The 22069-nt window shown below is 43.6% G+C and overlaps 1 protein-coding gene across 1 annotated transcript in view; it reads right to left on the bottom strand.

Annotated features, from left to right (window-relative positions):
* Nucleotides 1-673: 673 nt before the first annotated feature.
* Nucleotides 674-22069, bottom strand: part of LOC107297350 (zinc finger protein 208-like) — a 53484-nt gene continuing 32088 nt past the window's right edge. The window contains exons 9-12 of the mRNA XM_029286292.1: nucleotides 20266-21199; nucleotides 18635-18637; nucleotides 1342-2950; nucleotides 674-1257 (exon numbers count right to left, since the gene is read on the bottom strand). Coding sequence (XP_029142125.1) covers nucleotides 674-1257; nucleotides 1342-2950; nucleotides 18635-18637; nucleotides 20266-21199 — 3130 coding nt within the window. The remainder of the gene's footprint in view (nucleotides 1258-1341; nucleotides 2951-18634; nucleotides 18638-20265; nucleotides 21200-22069) is intronic.

The following is a 22069-nucleotide window of genomic DNA, read 5'->3' on the forward strand; positions in this document are numbered from 1 at the left end:
GTTGTTCAATAAAGTTTTTGACACCTTGCTAAGCTGGCACTTGAATATTGTCATGTTCTAAAGGTGGCACTCTCCTCTGCCTCTGCGCGTGCACAGGGAGGGCCGTGATTTTCTCCAGGCTGGGGTCTGGGCGGTGTAGCACTGGACAATGGGAGGGAGGGAGGGAAGGAGGAAGGGACAAAGAAGCAGGGAAGGAAAGAAAAAAGGGACAATGGGAGAGAGGGAGGGCACCCACCCGTCCCACCCCCCTCCACCAGAGACCCATGGATTCCCTCCACAAACACTCTGCAACCTGAGTGATGAGCTGGCCACGCCCCCCCAGCCATTGACTTCGCTTGTGAAAAGATGCAAAAGGTGATCACATGACCCTGGGACACTGTGACCGTCATTAAGTATGAATCAGTTGCCAAGCATCCGAATGTAAATCACGTGACCCTGGGGATGCTGCAACAGTCATAAGTGTGAAAAATGGTCATAAGTCACTTTTTTTCAGTGCCGTTGTAACTTCGAACAGTCACTAAGCGAATTGTAAGTCAAGGACTACCTGTACTTTATCATCTTTTTCCTATTTTTTTGGTCAGGTTTTTGAAACCTTGCTGGGCGACTGGTGGTACTCGGGTATTGCCTTATTCTAAAAGTGGTACAATGGGTGAAAAGGTTGAAAAGCCCTGTTCTACACTGTGTGACTCCTTTTATGGGAGTTAAGATAACTGTTTTTAATAAAACCTTTTCCACACACCATACATTTATACGGCTTCTCCCCTGTGTGGATCCTTTTATGGATGCTAAGATAACTCTTCGTAGAAAAACTCTTTCCACATTCTATACATTTATAAGGCTTCTCCCCCGTGTGAATCTTTTTATGGGAGGTAAGGTTAGTAGAGAGAGAAAAGCATTTTCCACATTCCATGCATTTATAGGGCTTCTCTCCTGTGTGGATTCGTTTGTGAACAGTAAGAGAAGAATTGCGACTGAAGCTCTTTCCACACTCTGTGCACTTATATGGCTTCTCCCCTGTATGGATCCAGTAATGGGAAGTAAGAGAATTACTGTGAGCGAAGCTCTTTCCACACTTCATGCATTTATATGGCTTCTCCCCTGTATGAAGCCGGTAATGTGAAGTAAGAGAAGTACTGAAAGTGAAGCTCTTTCCACACTCCATGCATTTATAGGGCTTCTCCCCTGTGTGGATCCTTTTATGGGAAGTAAGACTGTGGCTCAGAGTAAACGTCTTTCCACATTCCATGCATTTATATGACTTCCCTGCTGTATGGATCCGGTAATGTGAAGTAAGAGAATTACTACAAGTGAAGCTCTTTCCACACTCCATGCATTTATAGAGCTTCTCCTTTATGTGGATACTTTTATGGCAAGTAAGACTTCTGAAGTGAGTAAAGCTCCTTCCACACTCCATGCATTTATAGGGCTTCTCCCCTGTGTGGATCCTTTTATGGGAAGTAAGACTGCTGCTTGTAGTAAAGGTCTTTTCACACTCCATGCATTTATATGGCTTCTCCCCTGTATGGATCCGGTTATGCGAAGTAAGAGAATTACTACAAGCGAAGCTCTTTCCACACTCAGTGCATTTATATGACTTCTCCCCTGTATGGATCCGGTTATGCGAAGTAAGAGAATTACTACAAGCAAAGCTCTTTCCACACTCAGTGCATTTATATGGCTTTTCCCCTGTATGGATCCGGTTATGCGAAGTAAGAGAATTACTACAAGCAAAGCTCTTTCCACACTCAGTGCATTTATATGGCTTTTCCCCTGTATGGACCCTTAAGTGGGAAGTAAGAGAAGAACTAAAAGTGAAGCTCTTTCCACACTCAGTGCATTTATAGGGCTTCTCCTTTGTGTGGATCCTTTCATGGGAAGTAAGACTGTTTCTTTGAGTAAAGCTCTTTCCACACTCCATGCATTTATAGGGCTTCTCCCCTGTGTGGATCCTTTTATGGGAAGTAAGACTGCTGATTGTAGTAAAGGTCTTTTCACACTCCATGCATTTATATGGCTTCTCCCCTGTATGGATCCGATAATGCGAAGTAAGAGAAGTATTAAATGCGAAGCTCTTTCCACACTCCATGCATTTATAGGGCTTCTCTCCTGTGTGGATCCTTTTATGGGAAACAAGACCATTGCTATGAGCAAAGGTCTTTCCACACTCCATGCATGTATAGGGCTTCTCACCTGTGTGATGGATTCTCTTATGATATGTAAGACGATAGTTCCTATTGAAGTTTTTCCCACACTCCATGCATTTATATGGCTTCTCCCCTGTATGGATCCTTTTATGGGAAGTAAGACTGCTGCTCGTAATAAAGCTCTTTCCACACTCCATGCATTTATATGGCTTCTCCCCTGTATGGATCCTTTTATGGGAAGTAAGACTGCTGCTCTTAGTAAAGCTCTTTCCACACTCCATGCATTTATATGGCTTCTCCCCTGTATGGATCCAGTAATGCAAAGTAAGAGAAGTACTAAAAGTGAAGCTCTTTCCACACTCCATGCATTTATAGGGCTTCTCTCCTGTGTGGATCCTTTTATGGGAAACAAGACCATTGCTATGAGCAAAGGTCTTTCCACACTCCATGCATGTACAGGGCTTCTCACCTGTGTGGTGGATTCTCTTATGATATGTAAGATGATAGTTCATAGTGAAGTTTTCCCCACACTCCATGCATTTATATGGCTTCTCCCCTGTGTGGATCCTTTTATGGGAAGTAAGACTGCTGCTCGTAATAAAGCTCTTTCCACACTCCATGCATTTATATGGCTTCTCCCCTGTATGGATCCAGTAATGCGAAGTAAGAGAAGTACTAAAAGTGAAGCTCTTTCCACACTCCATGCATTTATAGGGCTTCTCTCCTGTGTGGATCCTTCTATGGGACCTAAGATGACTTCTAAAAATAAAGTTCTTTCCACAGTCCATGCATTTATAAGGCATTTTCTCTTTGTGGATCGTTTCATGCATAAAAAGATTTCTGAGTGAGGTGAAGCACTTTCCACACTCTGTGCATTGGTAGGGCTTCTCGCTTGTGTGGATCCTTTTATGAGAAGTAAGTTGTCTACGCTTAGTAAAGCTTTTCCCACACTCCATGCATTTATAGGTTTCCTCTTCTTTGTGGATCTTTTTATGGAAAATAAGTTGATTGTTCTTAACAAAGCTCTTTCCACACTCCATGCATTTATAGGGCTTCTCTCCTTTGCGGGTCCTTTTTTGAGATGTATGGGACCCATTTTTATGAGGAAGAGACAAATTCCATTTGTAATCTTTTCCACTGTCTCCAGATATATAATCTTCTCCTTTGGTTTGAGTTTGATAGTATTTATTTACATCTAATTTCTTTATGAGTACGTTTATATCTTTTCCAATATATTTGTTTTTTATTTTTCCTTGTTGGGCCACAGAGGCTTCAGTTGGTGCCTGAACAGAAGATGAATTTTCCCGATTACAATTATTTGCTTGGTTTCTCTCATGGCTTTCTTCTTCCATTAGAACTGCAGGGTTCTTCGTATTGTACCCACGAGTGATCATTTGGAATAGTTCCCAGGAATCTTCATATTCTTCCCCATTACCTTCACAGGAAAATAAAAATAACTTTAGAGAAAAAGAGCAAAGCATAGGAAGTTTGAATATAATAAAAAAAAAAACTGTTTGAATCTTCTCAGAAAAGCCCTTCAAGAATTTGATCTGGATTTTCTTGATTAAAATTTTGGAAGTTAAATCAAGCTTTGTATGGCTAGGGCAAAACCATAGGTTAAATTTCAAATTCTCCAAAATTCAAAGGAAAGGGGAGGATTTGGTTTGCCCGACTTGAAATTGGACTTTGTAGTCTGCTCTGTCGTTTGGATAAGAAACAGGAGTTGCTGAGAATTAAGAGAATGTTATAACTAGAAGAGCATGACAGAGGTTTGCATGACATGGATCTTTGTGATACGATAAATTTAGGCTTAATCTAGATTTTAAAATAACGTCAGAAATACCACATTGAGAATATGAAACAGATATAAAATCAGGCTGTGTCCCAAAACATCTAAATGACTCTTAGCAGAAAATAGAAGCAGGAAAAGACAATGGATAACATGTCGAAAGCCATTATAATTTGAGCTGCAGGAATACCAAATTAAGTCAAGAATGGCAAAAGGATATAACTGTCAGTCATTTTCCTATTGTCAGAAAGGTTCCAGGTAGATGAATAGAACTATAGTGTTCAACAACATAAAGCAGAATTCGAGTCTCCGTTGTGTACAAAAGATACGTAATTGTTAAAACCTTTAATCAGGCTGAGGAATATGAACAGAAAAATATTCAGAAGTGTATAAATGTACCTCAGACTAATATTGGAAATGTCAACAAGATAAAGGATCATTTTGTCGTGCTCTGGTGGACTTGTAAAAAAGCTAGAAAAGTTTGAATTCAAAGACATTCAGTGATAATGAGAACTTTAAAGATTAATATCCAACTGTAATCAGAACACTTTATGCTGGCACTAAGCAACAGTCATTGAAGATTGTCTCTGAGTATGATAACCGTAATGAGACTATTATACACAAAAAGCTGGAAGGGCTCTTACCCAAAGAGGCCACGTTCCTATGATTTTCCAGCATGACTTCCCAATGCAGCGCTTTTTGGTAAGCATCCAGCTGAGACCACTCCTCTTCGGAGAAATACACAGCCACCTCCTCAAAGGACACAAAGCCGTTCTGAACGACAAAAAAACAGATAAAAAACGGGAGGATTTTAAAGATCTGAACTATTTTTTATGTGATTCCAAACAAAGATATACATTTTGAGGCCATTCAGTGAAAGGAATCCCACTTTTCCTCTGGATCTTTCTGTCTGCAAAACTTTCAGCATCTGGAGAGAATCAACTGGAATGGGCCTTGGAACCCCCACCCATCACTCACTCCCATACACCCAGCGTTTGCAGAAGAAAATATAGGTGGAGGGATTCTTTTTACCATTTAAGTAAAAGCCTTGTGGTGTTTCCAGAACACACAATCTTGTGCATGCTCAAAACCTTCATTAAAGTTGTTTCAGAGCCACCCAGGGATTTACATGGGTGTCATCAATAGACAAAGGCACACAAGCCCTGTTTCGGCTGCTCCTCAGATTACAAGGAATCCACTGCTTGTATCCCAACCCAATGGCTGAAGAAGAGAAAGCTGCCTTGTGAAGAGCATTTCAAATCCTTCCCAAAGCTGGATTTTTTGGCCCCAAATTCTAGGCACAAATTGGAGTATTAGAAATTCCTTTAAAGGCTAAAGGGCCTTGATCTGCCCACTCTCTTTGATTTTAACAGTCTGCTTCATCTTTTAACCTGGTGCCATTATTTTCTCATCACTGGCTATAAACAAGGCTTTTGGGAAGCTGTAAGGTGCCAATGTGATTCCTTCAGTTATTATTGAGTAGCCTTCCACAATTCCACTTCAAAGAATTAATAAAAGGATCACTATTCAGCAAACACTAACACTGAACATTTTATTTTTTATCATCATCTCTTACTTGAGTTGGAGTTTCAGCCACTCTTTCAGCACCACCATAAAAAAGATTCAAATTCGTTCTATTCTTCCCTGTGAGGGAGACAGAATTTTTCAATAGATAATAAACAAAATAGCAGGAGGCATTCTACAGAAGAGAAGATATAGAGACAGAAAGCTGAGACCTCTCTTAGGAATAGGTGGATTTTTGATTACCATCTGAGATGTCCTGACTTGCGGCATCCTGAGAGATCCTCCTGGAAAGCAGCTCCAGAGGGAGATTTGATGGATTCCTGATTCTCATAGGATCTCTAGTCTGCAGAGGGAAAGACTTGAATAAGACATTACACAACATGGATTCTTATTCTCTAAAAACAACTTCAATCCCACAATATCAATCAATGAGCCTAGAATGTAAGAAAGGAACAGCTGTCTCCAGTCTATCTTCTAGAATGGATAATGGAACAATGTCCTGCAAGAACTAGTGAAACATCTCCACATATTATGAAAAGCAGAGAAGTAGGGAAGGAAGGGGTGAAAAATTCAAACACATTTTTTATTCCCTTCTGGACTTCCAAGGTGAAGGTCTCTTACCTGCAATTCGACTTGCTCCTTCTGCTCCTCTGCTTGACTCATGAGGAAGTCTTCCGCCAGGGCCACCGCTTGGCAGCTGGTCTCTGCTCCGCACTCCCGCAACCAGTTTTCCATCTGTGGAGGCAGAAGGGCCAGGAGCTGCTCCAGAACTACTAGGTCCAACATTTGGGTTTCAGTGTGCGTTACTAGCCTCAGCCATTGACTATAAATATTGTCGAGTCGGATGCAAAGTCCTCGGGGACCTTCCGTTTCCTGGTATTGGATGTTTCTGAAGTTCTAGAGCTGAATCTCTGAACGGATGATGGTTTTCTCCTCCAGGATCTTCTGCCCAGTTCTTGCCCAGATCTTCCCACAGCTCCTAGGCTCAACAGCAGAGGGGCCTTTTCCAGTTGCCTCACTTGCTAACGGTTGTTTTTGCATCCTTTGTCTGTCCTGGAAGGAAATTCCAGATAGGTCAGAGGAACCTTGTGGATCTCTAAACACCTTTCAATTCATAGGACTATTCCGGTAACTGCAGGACTGATTGCTCTTCACCCAAGAGTTAACTTTTTGTTGCTAGGAAGGTTCTTGAGAGGATTCTAGTTTCTGCATCTGAGATGGAAAAGAAAATAAATTCAAAGAATGAGAAGGTGGTGGACTTAACCACTGAACAACATTCATCTTTATGGAAGGGAGTCTTTTTCTCAGCTGGTAAAGTTTCTTAGACTTATATACTGCTTCACAGTGCTTTACAGCCCTCTCTAAGCGGTTTTCATAATCAGCATATTGCCCTGAACAATCTGGGTCCTCATTTTACCAACCTCGGAAGGATGGAATGCTGTCTCAACCTTGAGTCAGTGAGAATTAAACTGCGGAAGTACTGGGAGGTGTCAATCAGCTGAAGTAGCCTGCAGTACTGCATTCTAACCTTTGGGTATTTCTGTGTTTGTCTGTCCATCAAGTGTGGTTTTATATTTGAAGGATTTTCTATTTCTCTTTTTCCGAAAGGGTGGGCTACGTTTTTTTCAAATTTAAGATCTACATATATCCTACATTAGGGTTCATAAAGTTTCCAGAACTCAAGGAGCTTAAGAAACTGGAATGAAATACAGAATTTTTACATGTTTCTTGTGCTTCGTGTTGAGACATTTAGTTATTAGACATTAATTAAGTATGTTCCCCACTCTTGTCTTTAAGATAAATAGAAAGATACCATATTTTTCCGTGTATCAGACGCTATTTTTTCCTGCAAACACCCTGTTCAAGAACCAGGTGTCTCTTATACAAGTGCAGCGTCTTATACACGGAAAAATAATGGTAACCTCTGCAGCCCAGGGCATGCCTGTGTGGGTTGCCATGCCGCCTGGTACAGTGTCAGGCCCCTGTGGGCTTGCCACTAACGGGAGGGGGGAGAGGGCAAGATCGTCAGGCGGCCGAACATCCGGATTTGCCGGCTCAGCTGTTCGGCGCTGCGTCAAACAGCTGATCGGCACGGAGAAACTCGCATGCCCGAGCGTCTTATACAAGGGTGCATCTAATAGGCAGAAAAATACGGTAGATATCCTTTTGTCATTTTATGTACACATACATAACACACATATAAACATGCTATATACAACATATGTATATACCTACACCCTTACATGTAAATAGATATAAATGTTAATCACTGTCCATCTTGAATACATAGTGGAAGGAGGAAGCTTGAGAATTCACAAGATTAATACCTTATGGGACTGTAAGGAGGTCATCTAGTCCAACCTCCTGCTTAGGCAGGAAACCCTATACTATTTCAGACAAATGGCTGTCCAGTTTCTTCTTAAAAACTTTCAGTGTTTGAGCATTCACAACTTCTGGAGGCAGGTTGTTCCACTGGTTAATTGTTCTAACTGTCAGGAAATTTCTCCTTAGTTCTAGGTTGCTTCTCTCTTTGGTTAGTTTCCATCTGTTGCTTCTTGTTCTGCCTTCAGGTGCTTTGAAGAATAGTTGACTCCCTCTTCTTTGTGGCAACCCCTGAGATATTGGAACACTGCTATCATGTCCCCCCTCGTCCTTCTCTTCATTAAACTAGACCAGGGGTAGGCAACCTTGGCTCTTTTATGACTTGTGGACTTCAACTCCCAGAATTCCTGAGCCAGCATCTCAATGGAACCTGGATATCTCCGAGACCGCCTTCTGCCGCAGGTTGCCTCCCATCGGCCGGTACGCTCACACAGAGTGGGTCTCCTCAGGGTGCCGTCAGCCAGACAGTGCCGGCTGGCGACCCCCAGGGGGAGGGCCTTCTCGGTGGGAGCCCCCACCCTCTGGAACGAACTGGCCCCAGAGATCCGGGTGATCCCGGATCTCCCCTCCTTCCGCCGCGCCCTAAAGACATGGCTTTTTCAACAAGCGGGTCTGGCCTAGGGAATTTTAGTGGGGTTTTTAAGGGGAATTTTAAGGGTAATTTTAACGATCGGCCTTTTCAAATATTTTCTTTTTATTTGGTTTTAATGGATATTTATTGTACTGTGGTTTTATAAGGCTGTTAGCCGCCCTGAGTCCGGTGAGGAGAAGGGCGGGGTACAAATTAAATTATTATTATTATTATTATTATTATTATTATTATTATTATTATTATTATTACATGGAGGGAAGTGTGTAGTGGGATGCCCCAGGGCTCTGTATAAGGACCAAAATGGAAAAGGCCAGCGTATAGCACAATTCAATATGTGGCTAAAGGAGTGGAGTAAAGGGGAAGGCTTTGGATATATTAGTCACGATGTGAGCATCTGGTCCAATGAAGAAATGTACAAAAGAGATGGTTTGCATCCATCAAAGAAAGGAACTGAGTTACTTGGCTATAAATTCACAGATTTTCTGGAAAAATATTTAAACTAAACAGCGGGGACAGTGAGCTAAGTGGTTGTCCACTAGGACTCCGAAATCCCTCTCATAGTTACTACTATTGGGCAAGGTACCACCTATACTATACCTGTGCATTTGGTTTTTCTTGCCTAAATGTAGATCCTTACTTTCTTCACTACTGAATTTCATTTTGTTAAATAGCACCCAATGTTCAAGTCTGTCGAGATCCTCCTGTATCTTAAGCCCATCTTCTGGAGTGTTGGCTATTCCTGCCAGCTTGGTGTCATCTGCAAATTTGATGAGTTCCCCATCTATCCCTTCATCCAAATCATTGATGAAGATGTTGAAGAGCCCTGGGGCACCCCACTACACACTTCCCTCCAGGTAGATGCAGTTCCATTGAGGACCACATGCTGAGTAAGGCCAGTCAGCCAGCTTCAAATTTCATCCTGCTGGGACCTAAAGTCACCCTAGAGAGGCGACAAAGAAGGAGGGGACCCTCGTAGATCACGGTGAGATGTGGTCCAGCCGTTCGATCCGAGGAAGCCCTCTGAACTAACAGGTGAAACACTGGCTGCAATCCAGCAGCCAGTCAGAAGCTACCGACAGCCAGGAAAAAAAGCACTATTCAGCAGTTTAAGCAACGCATTTGGAACTGGGTGTGAGTATTTTTCCTGCTCTACAATTTTAAAAAAATTCCCTGAAGAAAAGAATCCCAAAAAGCAAGGCTCCAAGAAGCAAGAAGATGGAGGGGGGGGGGTTCCTTGGTGCCCCTCCCCTTAGAACAGGGGTGTCAAACTCAATTTCATTGAGGGCCGCATCAGCATTGCGGTTGCCCTCGGGGTGGGGTGGCCAGGGTGGGTGCAGCCTACTGGCTGGGCGTGGATGGAGTGGGTGTGGCCTACTGGGTGGGCAAGGCCAGCTCTACATTGTTCTCGTCAAGGGTGCCTGTGGGGGCCTGGACAGGAGTGGGACAGATCTGAGGGTCTCTGGCAGAAGGGGGTCAGACCGGGGCAAGCGCCAAGGCATGGTCCATTTCTTCATTCCTCACAAAGGGTGACACCTCCCCAGCATGCACCCAGGGTGCGGGGCCAACACAGCAGGGGCTGGTTCCTCGCTGTTTCTAGATGGCCTTGTGGAGCTAAGACTGAATGTGTTTCAGCATAGATGGCCACCACAAAATTGTACATTGGCTCCCGGCCGGCCTGGGCCAGGACCAAGGCAGCGGGAGCCATTCCCTCACTGTTTCCAGGATGGCTTCGTGGGGCACATGAAACCACTTCGCAGGCCGCATCCGACCCCCGGGCCTTGTGTTTGACATGTCTGCCCTAGAAGAACAGCGGTGGTTCAATATTTTTGGAGAGAAAGCAGATAGATTATAAAACTAATTTGGAAATAATTTAAAGTTGCAACACTGAAAAATTTGGGAGACTTAAAATATTTTGAAAACTTTATCCTTTTTTAAAAAAACAACAACACCGGATTGAACCTTTGAGAAATAAATCCTGGTTGAAAAACACATATTTAATGACATCTAGTGGTGACAAAAGGAACAGCACTAAGACCTTGCTTTGCACGTTGCTTGGAAGGAGTGACCTTGGCTTGAAGCCCAAACACAGATAGCAACTAGACTCTTTGATGTGCCTGAACTTCTCAGCCTTTCAGATTGCAGCTGGAAAAGGAGAAAAAAAAAACCTCTTTGGGCTGAGTATGCCCGGTCAGCCAGCTACAAATCCATCTGGTGGTGATGCTGTCTAACCCACATTTTTCTATCTTATCAAGTAGTAGGTTATGATCTACTTTATCAAATAGCTTACTGAAGTTTACCTTTTGCAGAGGTGTCTTAGTGAGGAAAAGGAAAAGGATCCCCAGCCTGGAATAATACTGAGTGAAATGATCCTGGGAAGGAACAACATTCTAACAATGGCAGGAAGGTTGAGTTCAAATCACATGAAACGCCAAGGAAATGACTCTGGCTTCCTGTTTTTCAGCGCTGGTTTTTTGGGAACAAAGTCATACTATAACATGAAGATTGTTGAGATAATTCTAGTTTCTGCATCTGAGATGCAAAAGAAAATAAACTGAAAAAATGAGAAGATGGTGGACTTAACAATTGAACAACATTCCTCCTCATGAAAGGGAAGCTGGTAAAGGATTGCAGTGGTATTGAGCAGATGGATCCTCTGGGAATTTGTGTTTCTGTCTGTCCAGCAAGTGTGGTGTAAAATATGGTCCTTGCTTACATCAACACATGGAATATTTCATATTGAATTATAAAGCAAATCTTTTATATTTGGAGGATTTTCTATTTCCTTTTCCCCCCAAGCGTAGGCTAGCTGTTTTTCAAATTTAACTTCATATATACCCCACACTTAGGGATCATACAAAATGCCAGAACTGAAGGAGCTTATTAAACTGGAATGGAATACAGAAACTGTACACGTTTCTTGTGCTTCATATTGAGACATTTAGGCATTAGACATTCATTAAGGATGTCCCCCACTCTTGTCTTTAAGTTTGTATGTCTGTAAGTAACTGGAGCCAGCGAAGAGGTAAGGAGGAAATTCCAAAAATGGCTCATCCCAAGAAAGAAAACTTTATAATTTGTCAGGGGTCTTAGTGAGGAAAAGGAAGGAGACCCTAACATGGAATAATACTGAGAGAAATGATTCTGAGAAGGAACAACTTTCAAAGGATGCCATGAAGGTTTTGTTCACATCAAATGAAATGCAAAAGAAATGATCCTGGTTTAGGATGCTCATTTTCTATTTTTCACCACTTGCTTTTGGGGAACCATGTCATACTATAACCCAAAGGCTGCTCCACACAATTTGCCCTGACTCCAACCATACAGGCAAAGTTCACATGAAACACAGGGCTTGAAAGAACACACCTTAAAGTGATGTTCACCCACTCTCTTAAGCCTGGAGGATCTGATTCTACTTTATTCTTTGTCTCCAGAATAAACACTAAAGATTTGCAGTTTACATATCCAAAATGGAAAACCAAAGAAAGTACCAAGAAAACAGGGTGTCTAATTGAACTAGCGAAAATCCATCCCCAAACAATAAAATAACAAGAAGAAAATCTTATGAAACCACTAAAGTCAGGGAAGAAAGTGAGGAATCCCATTAGGTACTTTGACTTCTGTGCAGCTGGGGCATATTCTGACGAATCCTTCTTGATCAACTTCTATCAAAGACTCAAAATACATTTAAAATATGTTCTGGGTTTCTGTTTCCTACTTATTTACTCTAATGATTTCAAAAGAAAGTTGGAGTTAAGAACAATCCTACAAACAAGAAATGTCTCAAGTCACAAAACCGCAACTGAGATGAGATCTACAGCATATCAATCGATTTAATGAGAATATGAATCAACATTTGAACTCACAGTAAAACTTTAGACAGCAGAACCCCATTAATCATTCTGGCCCAAACCCCTTTGGGAACTTCAGAAGCCTGAATTAACAAGCCACCATCCGATACACAGAGGACGAACAGCCGAATGAATGAACCACTGACAGCCTAACATGAGCCTCTGATTCATACAATTCCAACAAACACGTTCCCCACTTCTTAGCGTAATCCACGCTTTTTCAAAGACGGACAAATGAAGATAAATATGGACTTCATTCCCAGGCTAGAAAGAGGTTTGGGAAACTCCAGCCCAACCGGGCACCGGGTGCGAATGCTGCGTCTCAGCATTCTCTCCCTTCTTTGTCTGCCGGCAGAGCCCCTTTGAAGTTCGGTCCTCCCACCCGGGGCCCCGGACTTGCACCCAGAGCCGGCAGGGGGACTTCAGACTAGCCTCCCTTTCCCCACCCCCCATGCAGAGGCTCCCCTAGGAAATGGGGGGAAACGGCCCCTCCCTTCGGGCGAACCCCATTTCTCTCCTTTGCTCCCCCTTTCGTCGAATCAAAGCATGGGAAAGAGCGGCAGGGCAACATGGAACTCCGGACTCCCACCCCGGGGAAAGACTTGACCCGTTTCCACGCTCGCCTCCAGCGCCGGACCTTTTTGCACGGGAAGAGACGCCACTCACTGAACTCGGGAGTCTCGTCGGGATCCGCGTCTTGCACGGCTTCGCGGCAGTCTCTACGCCTCCCGATCCAGGCTCACAGAGGGGGAGAGGAAGCACATAGGGGAGGGGCGCTTCCATCCTCCTCCGATGAAAGCCCAAGTCAACATGTGAGTTGTAGTAGCGGAAAAGCGCCGGGCATGCTCGGTTCCCTCCTGCAAGCTGAGCGCGCCCCCTGGTGGACTCTGCGCGAAGTGCTAGGAATCCCCGAAAGGGCGGGAAAGAGGAGCGTAGGTGGTGGGACGGCAGGGATGATGGGAATGGGAGTAGGAGGAAAGGTTCCTTGCTCGAGAAAGGCGTCGGTGTCTCCAGAGACAGCAGCTTCTCCATCTTCTGTCCAGGAACCGTCTGTGGAGATGGAGCAAAATCTTCCAGGAGGATTTGAACCCGCTTCCCTCAAGAACAGCCACCATGAAGGCTCTGCAGAGATTGGAGGAGGCCTCAAAGGGGCCCAAATCCTCTCAGAAATGGCCAGGCAGTCAGAAGATGAGGACCAGGAGCTTCTCTGGGAAACACAATTTGTGTCTTGCAGTTGTTGGGAACTCCGGCCTGAAGGGGAGGGGGGGAAGACAGGACATATGTCGGGAAGCTGCAACTGGGAAAATGGAGATTTCTCCTGTGTTTCTTGTTCTGTATCCACATCTACCCTCGTCCAATTCTTGGCTCCGGGTGCCACAGAATCACTGGGAAGGCAGAGTGAGCGGCTCCTTGTGACCAAGGAAAGGAAAAGGAAAAGCCGGGGAAAAAGCTGAAGCTGTTGGATGTTCCAGAAATTTTACCTCAGAAGGCTCCTTGGAGCACAAATGAAGGGGGGGGGGGAACACCGTCTCATCTATGACTGGAGAAAAGGCAGAACTGCAAAATGATATAAAGTAAAGATGGAATAGAGAATGTAACATTAAAACACCACGTGGGACAAAAAGGAAGAGAAAAATATGAGGAAATATGCGTATGAAAATTAAGACTTGTGTAGATGTCACGGACCCGTTGGAGCCCGGGTCTGAGGAGGAGTTGGAGCTGAGGCCAATGAAGGGGAATGGCGCAGTCCCTATGGCCCGTGAGGAATGACCTGGGGACAAGGCAATCCCAGGTCCCTCGGGCCTCGGAAAAGTAGGAAGGGAGGAAGAGAGGGTGCAGGCTGACCGAGGAAGGTGGAGGCAGCGGATCGGAAGAGCTCCAGAGGCTAGCAAATGCCTCCCTGCCCAATACCTGAGAATGGAGAGGAGTCAGAGTCAGCACAGGGCAAACCAACTAAGTTGGAGGAGGACGCCCTGCCCCTCCTCAGGACTTTTGCAAGTCTTTGTTTTTGGATTGCACTCCCCTGGATTTGACTCAGACCTTTTGCCTTGCTTTGAGGACTGTTTTTGCCTTGCTTTGAGGACTGTCCTTGTCTTGTCCTAGCCTTGAAGACTTTGCCTTTAGAGGTGCTTTTGCTTTGGACCCACCTTGTTTTATGGCCTGCTGTTTGTCTTGCCCCAGCCCTAAGGACTTTGCCTTCGAAACTGCCCTTGTTTTAGGCCTGGACATTTGTTTTGTGTGCCTTGAAAACTGCCCTTGTCTTATGCCTGGACTTTTTCCTTGTGGACGTGCTGGGTAATCTATGGGCTGTTGTTGTTGGAACTGAGGGTGGAGCCTTACTGGTCACTGGAGGGCCATTTGTTGAACCATTCCCAAGAGAAATAAAGAACTGTCTAGAGGCCTGCCTAACCGTTACCACCTGGGTCATAACAGTAATGATCGTAATAATAATTGGAGGTCTTCTAGTCCAACCCCCTGCTCTGGCAGGAAATCCTATACAATTTGAAACAAATGATTGTCCAGTCTCTTCTTAAAAACTTTGAGTATTGGAGCATTCACAAGGCAGGTTGTTTCCCTGATTAATTGTTCTGTCAGGAAATTTCTCCTTAGTTCTAGGTTGCTTCTCCCTTTGATTAGTTTCCATCCATTGCAGTAGAACTTGACAGAAGTAAAAGAAAGGTCTTCAAAATTTAATATTGAAAGAGAAATTTAAAATTGAATTTGCTGCAGTGGAAATTCACTGAGTAGAGAAGCTATGGTGGGAAAGAGGAAAGGTTAACATAAAGAAAGGATGTAAAGGAAATATGTAGGCAAAAATAGCTGGGTCTTAAGAGTGGGAAAAGGAAGAAGAAAACATCTGTAATAGAAGATAACTAGCAAAACAGGAAAGAACCTATTTTTCTAAAATGTCATAAAAAAGGGGGCCAGAACTCAGGCAACTGAGCATGCGCAATTAATTGATTAATATTAACTGAGACACCTTGCATAAATTATCTCCTAATTTTAATGTAGATGTGATGTATGATTTAGTATGTAGCAGGAAATATGTAGGAGGCGGTCGGAAAGAGTGTAACCTCATAGTACCTCAGCCAATGGGGAAAGAGGAGGGATGTGGCGGCCGGGACAAGGGATGTATAAAGAAGGAAATATTTTGGGCTAAAACTTTGGAGAGAACCAAGCTTTGATAGCTTCTCTCCCCACTTATTGCAATAAACGAAACAAAAGGCCTTCACTGTGTCTTGGCTGGTTATTGGTCAGGCTGGTTATTGGTCAGGTACAAGGGGATTCACCCTGCGATGCCTTCCCGCTCAGTTGAAGACTTTGTTCCTGCCCTCCAACAAAGGCTGGCACTCGTGAGCGAGCAGCGCAACTGGACCATGGACGGTATTGGTTCCTGCGTCCTGCTGACTCCAATTCCACACTTTGGCCCCTAGGCATGCAAATGAAGCAGACACCCCCCCCCCATCAGAATGGAAGCTTCGGGGGGGGGGCATGATCTCTTTTGCAGAGAATTTGTGTTTGAACTTGCACAATATTACGGCACCCAGGAGCTTCCATTGTCAGCATGAAAATCAGTTCCAAACTGACTCTCCTCTTCCTCAAACGGAAAGAATCCGCGGCAGAAACAGATTGGCAAGGTGAGTCTGGCGCGGCAAGAAGGGAGGGGGAAGCATGAGGTTCCTTACTGGGTCGGGGAGGCTTGGGGGCCTGTTCCATCACTAGCCCCCCATGCCCTTTCCCACCGTGAGATACCTCAGTTGCACTCGCATGTGTCTTAACGAGCATGGGAGTGATCTTGTTCGAGGTACGAGATTCATTCTGTGTTTTCGAGTTACGAGTGGAATGTGCAGGCTCCATTATACTCGTAACTCGAGGACTACCTGTATGGTCTAATGCAGGGCTTTTCAACCGGTGGTATGTGTACCACCTGTGGTACATTGGCACCTGTCAGGTGGTACGCGACCATCCTAGCAGGGGAGAGGAATGAGCTGGATCGGCGGCAGCATCGCACAAGCCTGAGCAAGAGATGGCTGGAGCTGCAGGGCTGTCAGGGCTCAGCAGAAGCGCCAGGATCAGCCCCGGGCTCCAGCTGATCGGCGCTTCTTCAGGGCTCAGCAGAAGCACCAGGATTAGCATCGAATTCCAGCTCTTTCCTTCGTGGGGAAAGGGGCAGGAGAGGAGAGGAGGCTTCCATGTTCCTCAAAACTGGGGCCAAGCAAAGCAACGGGAACCGGAAGCTGCCAATCGCCTGGCTGACAGTGGCGGGCTGAGCTGCACTGCGTTGGAAGCGCAAGGCAGAGGCGCTCTGAAAATGGACCAGAAGGGAAATATGAAACCACCACCCCGAAAAAATTAAAAACCCACCTCCAGCCTTTTCCCCTCCTTTCTGAATGTGAGGATTTGATCCCGAGAAGCCGCCGCCAAAGCCTGGCCATCCGCTGAAGGAGCTTGGGAGGAGCAGAGCCCCGGGACCTTCACCCCTTGGGCTGCCTGGATTCGGGAATGGCTCCTGCAGCATAGAGACCTGTTCCCCAGGGCTTGCAGTGGCTCTTCCTAGTCGTCCTGATGGTCCCAAATTGGGCGAGGGGGGCAGCAAGATGAGGGGCGCCGCCTGCTATGGGGGCTTCGACCTGTACTTCATTTTGGACAAGTGGCCGGGCATCGCGGCGGCTGTGCGGGATGAGTCTGGGCTGCGCGGAGCACTTCGTTTCGGGAAGGGTTGCAGCAGCCCTGGCAGTTTTTCAAAATTCCGCAGCAGTTTTTTCCCTTTGCTTTGCGTGCCGAATTTGGACAAAAAACGCCTGACGGATGCCGTGTTCCTCTTTCCTCTGGAGAAGGTCGAAGGAAAAAGTTTGGCTCCTTTGCTGGTTTCTCTTTTTTGGAAAATTGCTTTTTTTGGTGGGGGGAGTTTAGCAAAGAGCAGCTGTCAGCTTTAACCTGTTTGGTTAGACTTACAAATGCCCATTTCCAAAGTAAATCCCTCACTCGGCTTCCCTCATGGGATGCAATTCCCGCAGAGCAGCCTTTAAGACAGGGGCGGGGAACCTTGGCTGTTTTATGACTTGTGGACTTCAACTCCCAGAATTCCTGAGCCAGCCATGCTGAGGGGAAAGGGAGAGGTTTCCAAGCTGAGCCATGCTGACTCAGGAATTCTGGGAGTTGAAATCCACAAGTCATAAAAGAGCCAAGGTTCCCCACCCCTGGTTTAAGATCTCTGAACTCCAATATTTCTTTGGGAAATATTAAACAGGCAGGAACAATGGGGAAAGAGGTAGAAAACCTAGCCCCAGAAACCAACTATTACAAATATGAAAGGCTGCTCCAAAAGAAACATCCATTTCCCTTCTCTTAGAAAAGTCAAGCAGAAAAATAAAAATACCAGAGGTTTCCCCCCCCCTTCCTCCCCCATGGGGCTCAGTTAAAGACCTCGGGCAGACAGCCAAGAAACATAAGCAAAAGAAATAATGTAGTTAAGGGCTAGCCTTGAACAAACCAAAAGAAAGCTTAGACACACAAAAACTTCATCAAGTTATTTCCTTCCCTGGGGATAGGATTAATCAATCCTGCTGACAGGAAAAAAAAAAACAAGCTAGGAAATTAAGAACAAACTTCTTACAAATCTCAAAACTTAAAATAGGAAAAAGCGTATATAAATTGTACCATGCATTTAGTATGTGTTTTTTACTAGCTAATCCAGAAGCATTGCTGAATCACTTCTCTGTCTGGCTTCTGTAAGAAAATCCACTTTCTGGCAGCTTGCTTCGCTCAGTGTCAAAAATATTTTTTTCTTCGTCCGTGCTGAAGGCTTATTCCCAGCTGGAGGAACAAACCTGAGAAATTTCTTTTCACAGCAGAAAATATGTTGTTGTGATGTGTCTTTTTAAATTTATTTTTACCTATTTCCCCCCTTAAGTCTGAGTCACTCACTGTCCCTTTAATGAAATGCACATTTTTTTTTTATTTTTTTGCTGCTTTTTCTGCAGCTGCAGGAATTCTATCCAGGGAGGAAATAAAATGCTTGCTCATGTTATTTGTCCTACAACTGACATGATGCATTGTGTTTGTGTAAGAGGTTTGGGGCTGTATTCTTAAATAATGAAGAATGAAACTGCTAGAGAGCCTTAACAGTGCCTGACATGTAAAAACAAAACCAAACAAAAGTTTTTGTAGAGGCCTGAGTTTCCAAAGAGCCACATTTTGCATAGCCCCAAGGCTGTGAAAAGATGATTTGGTAGGTGGATTTAATTATCTTTCTACCCAGCGCTGATCCTGGCACTTCTGCTGAGCCCGGACAGCCCTGCAGAAAGAAAGAAAGAAGGAAGGAAGGAAGGAAGGAAGGAAGGAAGGAAGGGACACCCTGCCCCCTCCGATGGTAACCACAATGTTAACGCGACCCTCAATGAAATTGAGTTTTACACCCGATAAAAAAAGGTTGTTAAGTGAGTCTGGTTTCACCATTGACTTTGCTTGTCAGAAGGTTGCAAAAGGGGATCACATGACCCTGGGACACTGTGACTGTCATAAATATGAATCAGTTGCCAAGCATCCGAATGTAAATCATTTGATCTTAGGGACGCTGAAACGGTCATAACTGTGAAAAATGGTCATAAGTCACTTTTTCGGTGCCACTGTAACTTCGAACACTCACTAAGTGAACTGTTGTAAGTCAAGGACTACCTGTACTTTTTATCACTTTTTTCCTTTTTTGGGGTCAGGTTTTTGACACCTTGCTAATTGACTGGTGCTATTTGGATATTGCCATATCCTAAAAGGGGTACAATGGATGAAAAGGTTGAAAAGCCCTGGTTTAATACTCAGAAAGTATTTTGCATAAGCATTTCAGGAGCTTCTCGTCATTCTGTCTCCTTTTTGTGCAAAATGAACTCTTCATCCTGAAACTTTCTTCACCCTCAAATTAATATCTATATGATTATTCTCTCACATCGTAAGAGGATTTTTGACCGAAAAAAGTTCCCTGCTTCTGCAGTCATACTGATCGACTTAAATTCAGTTTTTCACAGTGCACCTCCTTTATATTCCAGAGGAAGTTCACATTCTCATTTCTGCTATAGAGGAAGAAAGATTTAAAGTTTTGACTTGAACAGATGCATCAAGGAGATGCAGCTCCTTCTGCTTCTTGCAGAAGCCACACCTATCAAATGTCTTCCTGATCACATCACTCTTAGAGCAATCACTCTCCAGCTCAATACTGGAATACATTCTCAGCTGAGCCCCTTGTCCACACTGAATACACTGAGGTGGGGATTGTAAATCCAGTAGCATTAAGTATAAATTAGAGGCTCTGATGTTACACTGTCACCAGATGTTTCCTTTTTGAACATTCTTGTAATTTAGCACAATATCCCAAGACGTTTCCGGTTTCAACATCTTAGAATTCATTATATAACATCTACTGACAGCTATACAAAGCTTAGGTGCAAGACAATTGCTACTTAAACTGCTCTATTCATAAAGTATCTTCTTTAGCATCACATTTACTTTGTCATTTATATTTTACCTATAGCTTCTGCAAGTCTTTCCTGATTTATGCCTTTCCCATAGTATGCCTGAGATGATATTTTGTTAACTAAGCCCTATGTTTACTCTCCAAAAATAAATTTTATTGGAGATTTGCGCTTTATTATGATCCAATCGAAAATAGGATAAACATGAAGAAAAAAGATGTTCTCTTATTTATGTGAAATGGCATAACCTTCAAATGACAGTAGCTACAAAAATCCACTGCTCATGATTAAAACACCACATGCCTAGCATTTGGTTTCCATCTGTATATTCATCTCTCTTGGGTTTCACATTGTGTCGGTCAGCCTCAAAAAACCTCTTTCCTAATTCAGTAAATATAATTAGAAAATGCATATATTTCAACAACTAAGCATAACAATGAAACAGAATTATATGAAACATTCGGCCATTGGTCCCCTTGAAGTTTTTTTCTTATTTCACAGACTTACAGAGCTTCTACACTGTGTGGGTCCTTTTATGGTAGTTAAGATAACTGTTCAAAATAAAACATTTTCCACATTCCATGCATTTATAGGGCTTCTCCCTTGTGTGGATTCTTTTATGGGTGGTAAGATTACTGTTGGTACAAAAACTCTTTCCACATTCCACACATTTATAAAGCTTCTCCCCTGAGTGGATCTTTTTATGGGTGTAAAGAGAACTGTTCGTAGAAAAACTCTTTCCACATTCCACACATTTATAAGGCTTCTCCCCTGTATGGCTCCGGTAATGCAAAGTAAGAGAATAATTAGAAGCAAAGCTCTTTCCACATTCCACACATTTATAAGGCTTCTCCCCTGTATGGCTCCGGTAATGCAAAGTAAGAGAATAATTAAAAGCGAAGCTCTTTCCACATTCCATGCATTTATAAGGCTTCTCCCTTGTATGGATTCGGTAATGGGAAGTAAGAGAAGAACTAAAAGTGAAGCTCATTCCACACTCCATGCATTTATAGGGCTTCTCCCCTATGTGGATCTTTTTATGGATGGTAAGATAACCGTTGGTAGAAAAACTCTTTCCACATTCCATACATTTATAAGGCTTCTCCCTTGTATGGCTCCGGTAATGAGAAGTAAGATTCGAAGTAGAAGAGAAGCTCTTTCCACAGTCCATGCATTTATAAGGCTTCTCCCCTGTATGGACCCTTAAGTGGGAAGTAAGAGAAGAACTAGAAGTGAAGCTCTTTCCACAGTCCATGCATTTATAGGGCTTCTCCCCTGTGTGGATCTTTTTATGGGTGGTAAGATAACCGTTGGTAGAAAAACTCTTTCCACATTCCATGCATTCATAAGGCTTCTCGCCTGTATGGATCCTTCTATGTGACCTAAGATAACTTCTAAAAATAAAGCTCTTTCCACACTCCATGCATCTATAGGGCTTCTCGCCTGCGTGGGTCCTTTTTTGAGATGTACGGGACCCATTTTTATTAGGGAGAGACAAGGTCCGTTTGTAATTTTTCCCATTGTCTCTACATATGTAATCTTCTCCTTTGGTTTGAGTTCGGCAGTATTTATTTACATTTAATTTCTTTATGAATAACTTTATATGTTTTCCAATATATTTCTTTTTTATTTTCCCTTGTTGGACCACAGAGGCTTTAGTTGGTGCATGAACAGAAAATGAATTTTTCCGATTGCAGTTATTTGACTGGTTTCTCTCATGGCTTTCTACTTCCATTAGATCTGTGGCGTTCTTCCTATTGTAGCCACGAGTGATCATTTGGAGTAGTTCCCAGGAATCTTCATATTCCTCTCCATTACCTTCACAGGAAAATAAAAATAACTTTAGGGAAAAAGAGCAAAGCATAGGAAGTTTGAATATAATGAAAAAACAAACTGCTTCAATCTTGTCAGAGAAGCCCTTCAAGAATTTGATTTGGATTTTCTTGATTAAAATTTTGGAAGATAAATCTAGCTTTGTATGGCTAGGGCAAAACCATAGATTAAATATCAAATTCTCCAAAATTCAAACGAAAGGGGAAGGTTTGGTTTGCCTGATTTGAAATTGGAATTTGTAGTCTGCTATATAGTTTGGATAATAAACAGGAGTTATTTAGAATGAAGAGAATGGTTAATGATCTCTGGAGGGCCCGGGACAGAGGCTATTCCTCTGTCCTTGTTCTTTTGGACCTCTCAGCGGCTTTTGATACTGTAGACCACGGTATCATGCTGCGGCGTCTCGGTGGGTTAGGAGTGGGAGGCACCGTTATGCGGTGGTTCTCCTCCTTCCTCACCGACCGTACGCAGTCTGTATTGGCAGGGGGACA

Source organism: Protobothrops mucrosquamatus, unplaced genomic scaffold, assembly GCF_001527695.2.
Source record: "Protobothrops mucrosquamatus isolate PMUCROS unplaced genomic scaffold, P.Mucros_1.0 scaffold3249, whole genome shotgun sequence".
In the NCBI taxonomy this organism is placed as follows: Eukaryota; Metazoa; Chordata; class Lepidosauria; order Squamata; family Viperidae; genus Protobothrops; species Protobothrops mucrosquamatus.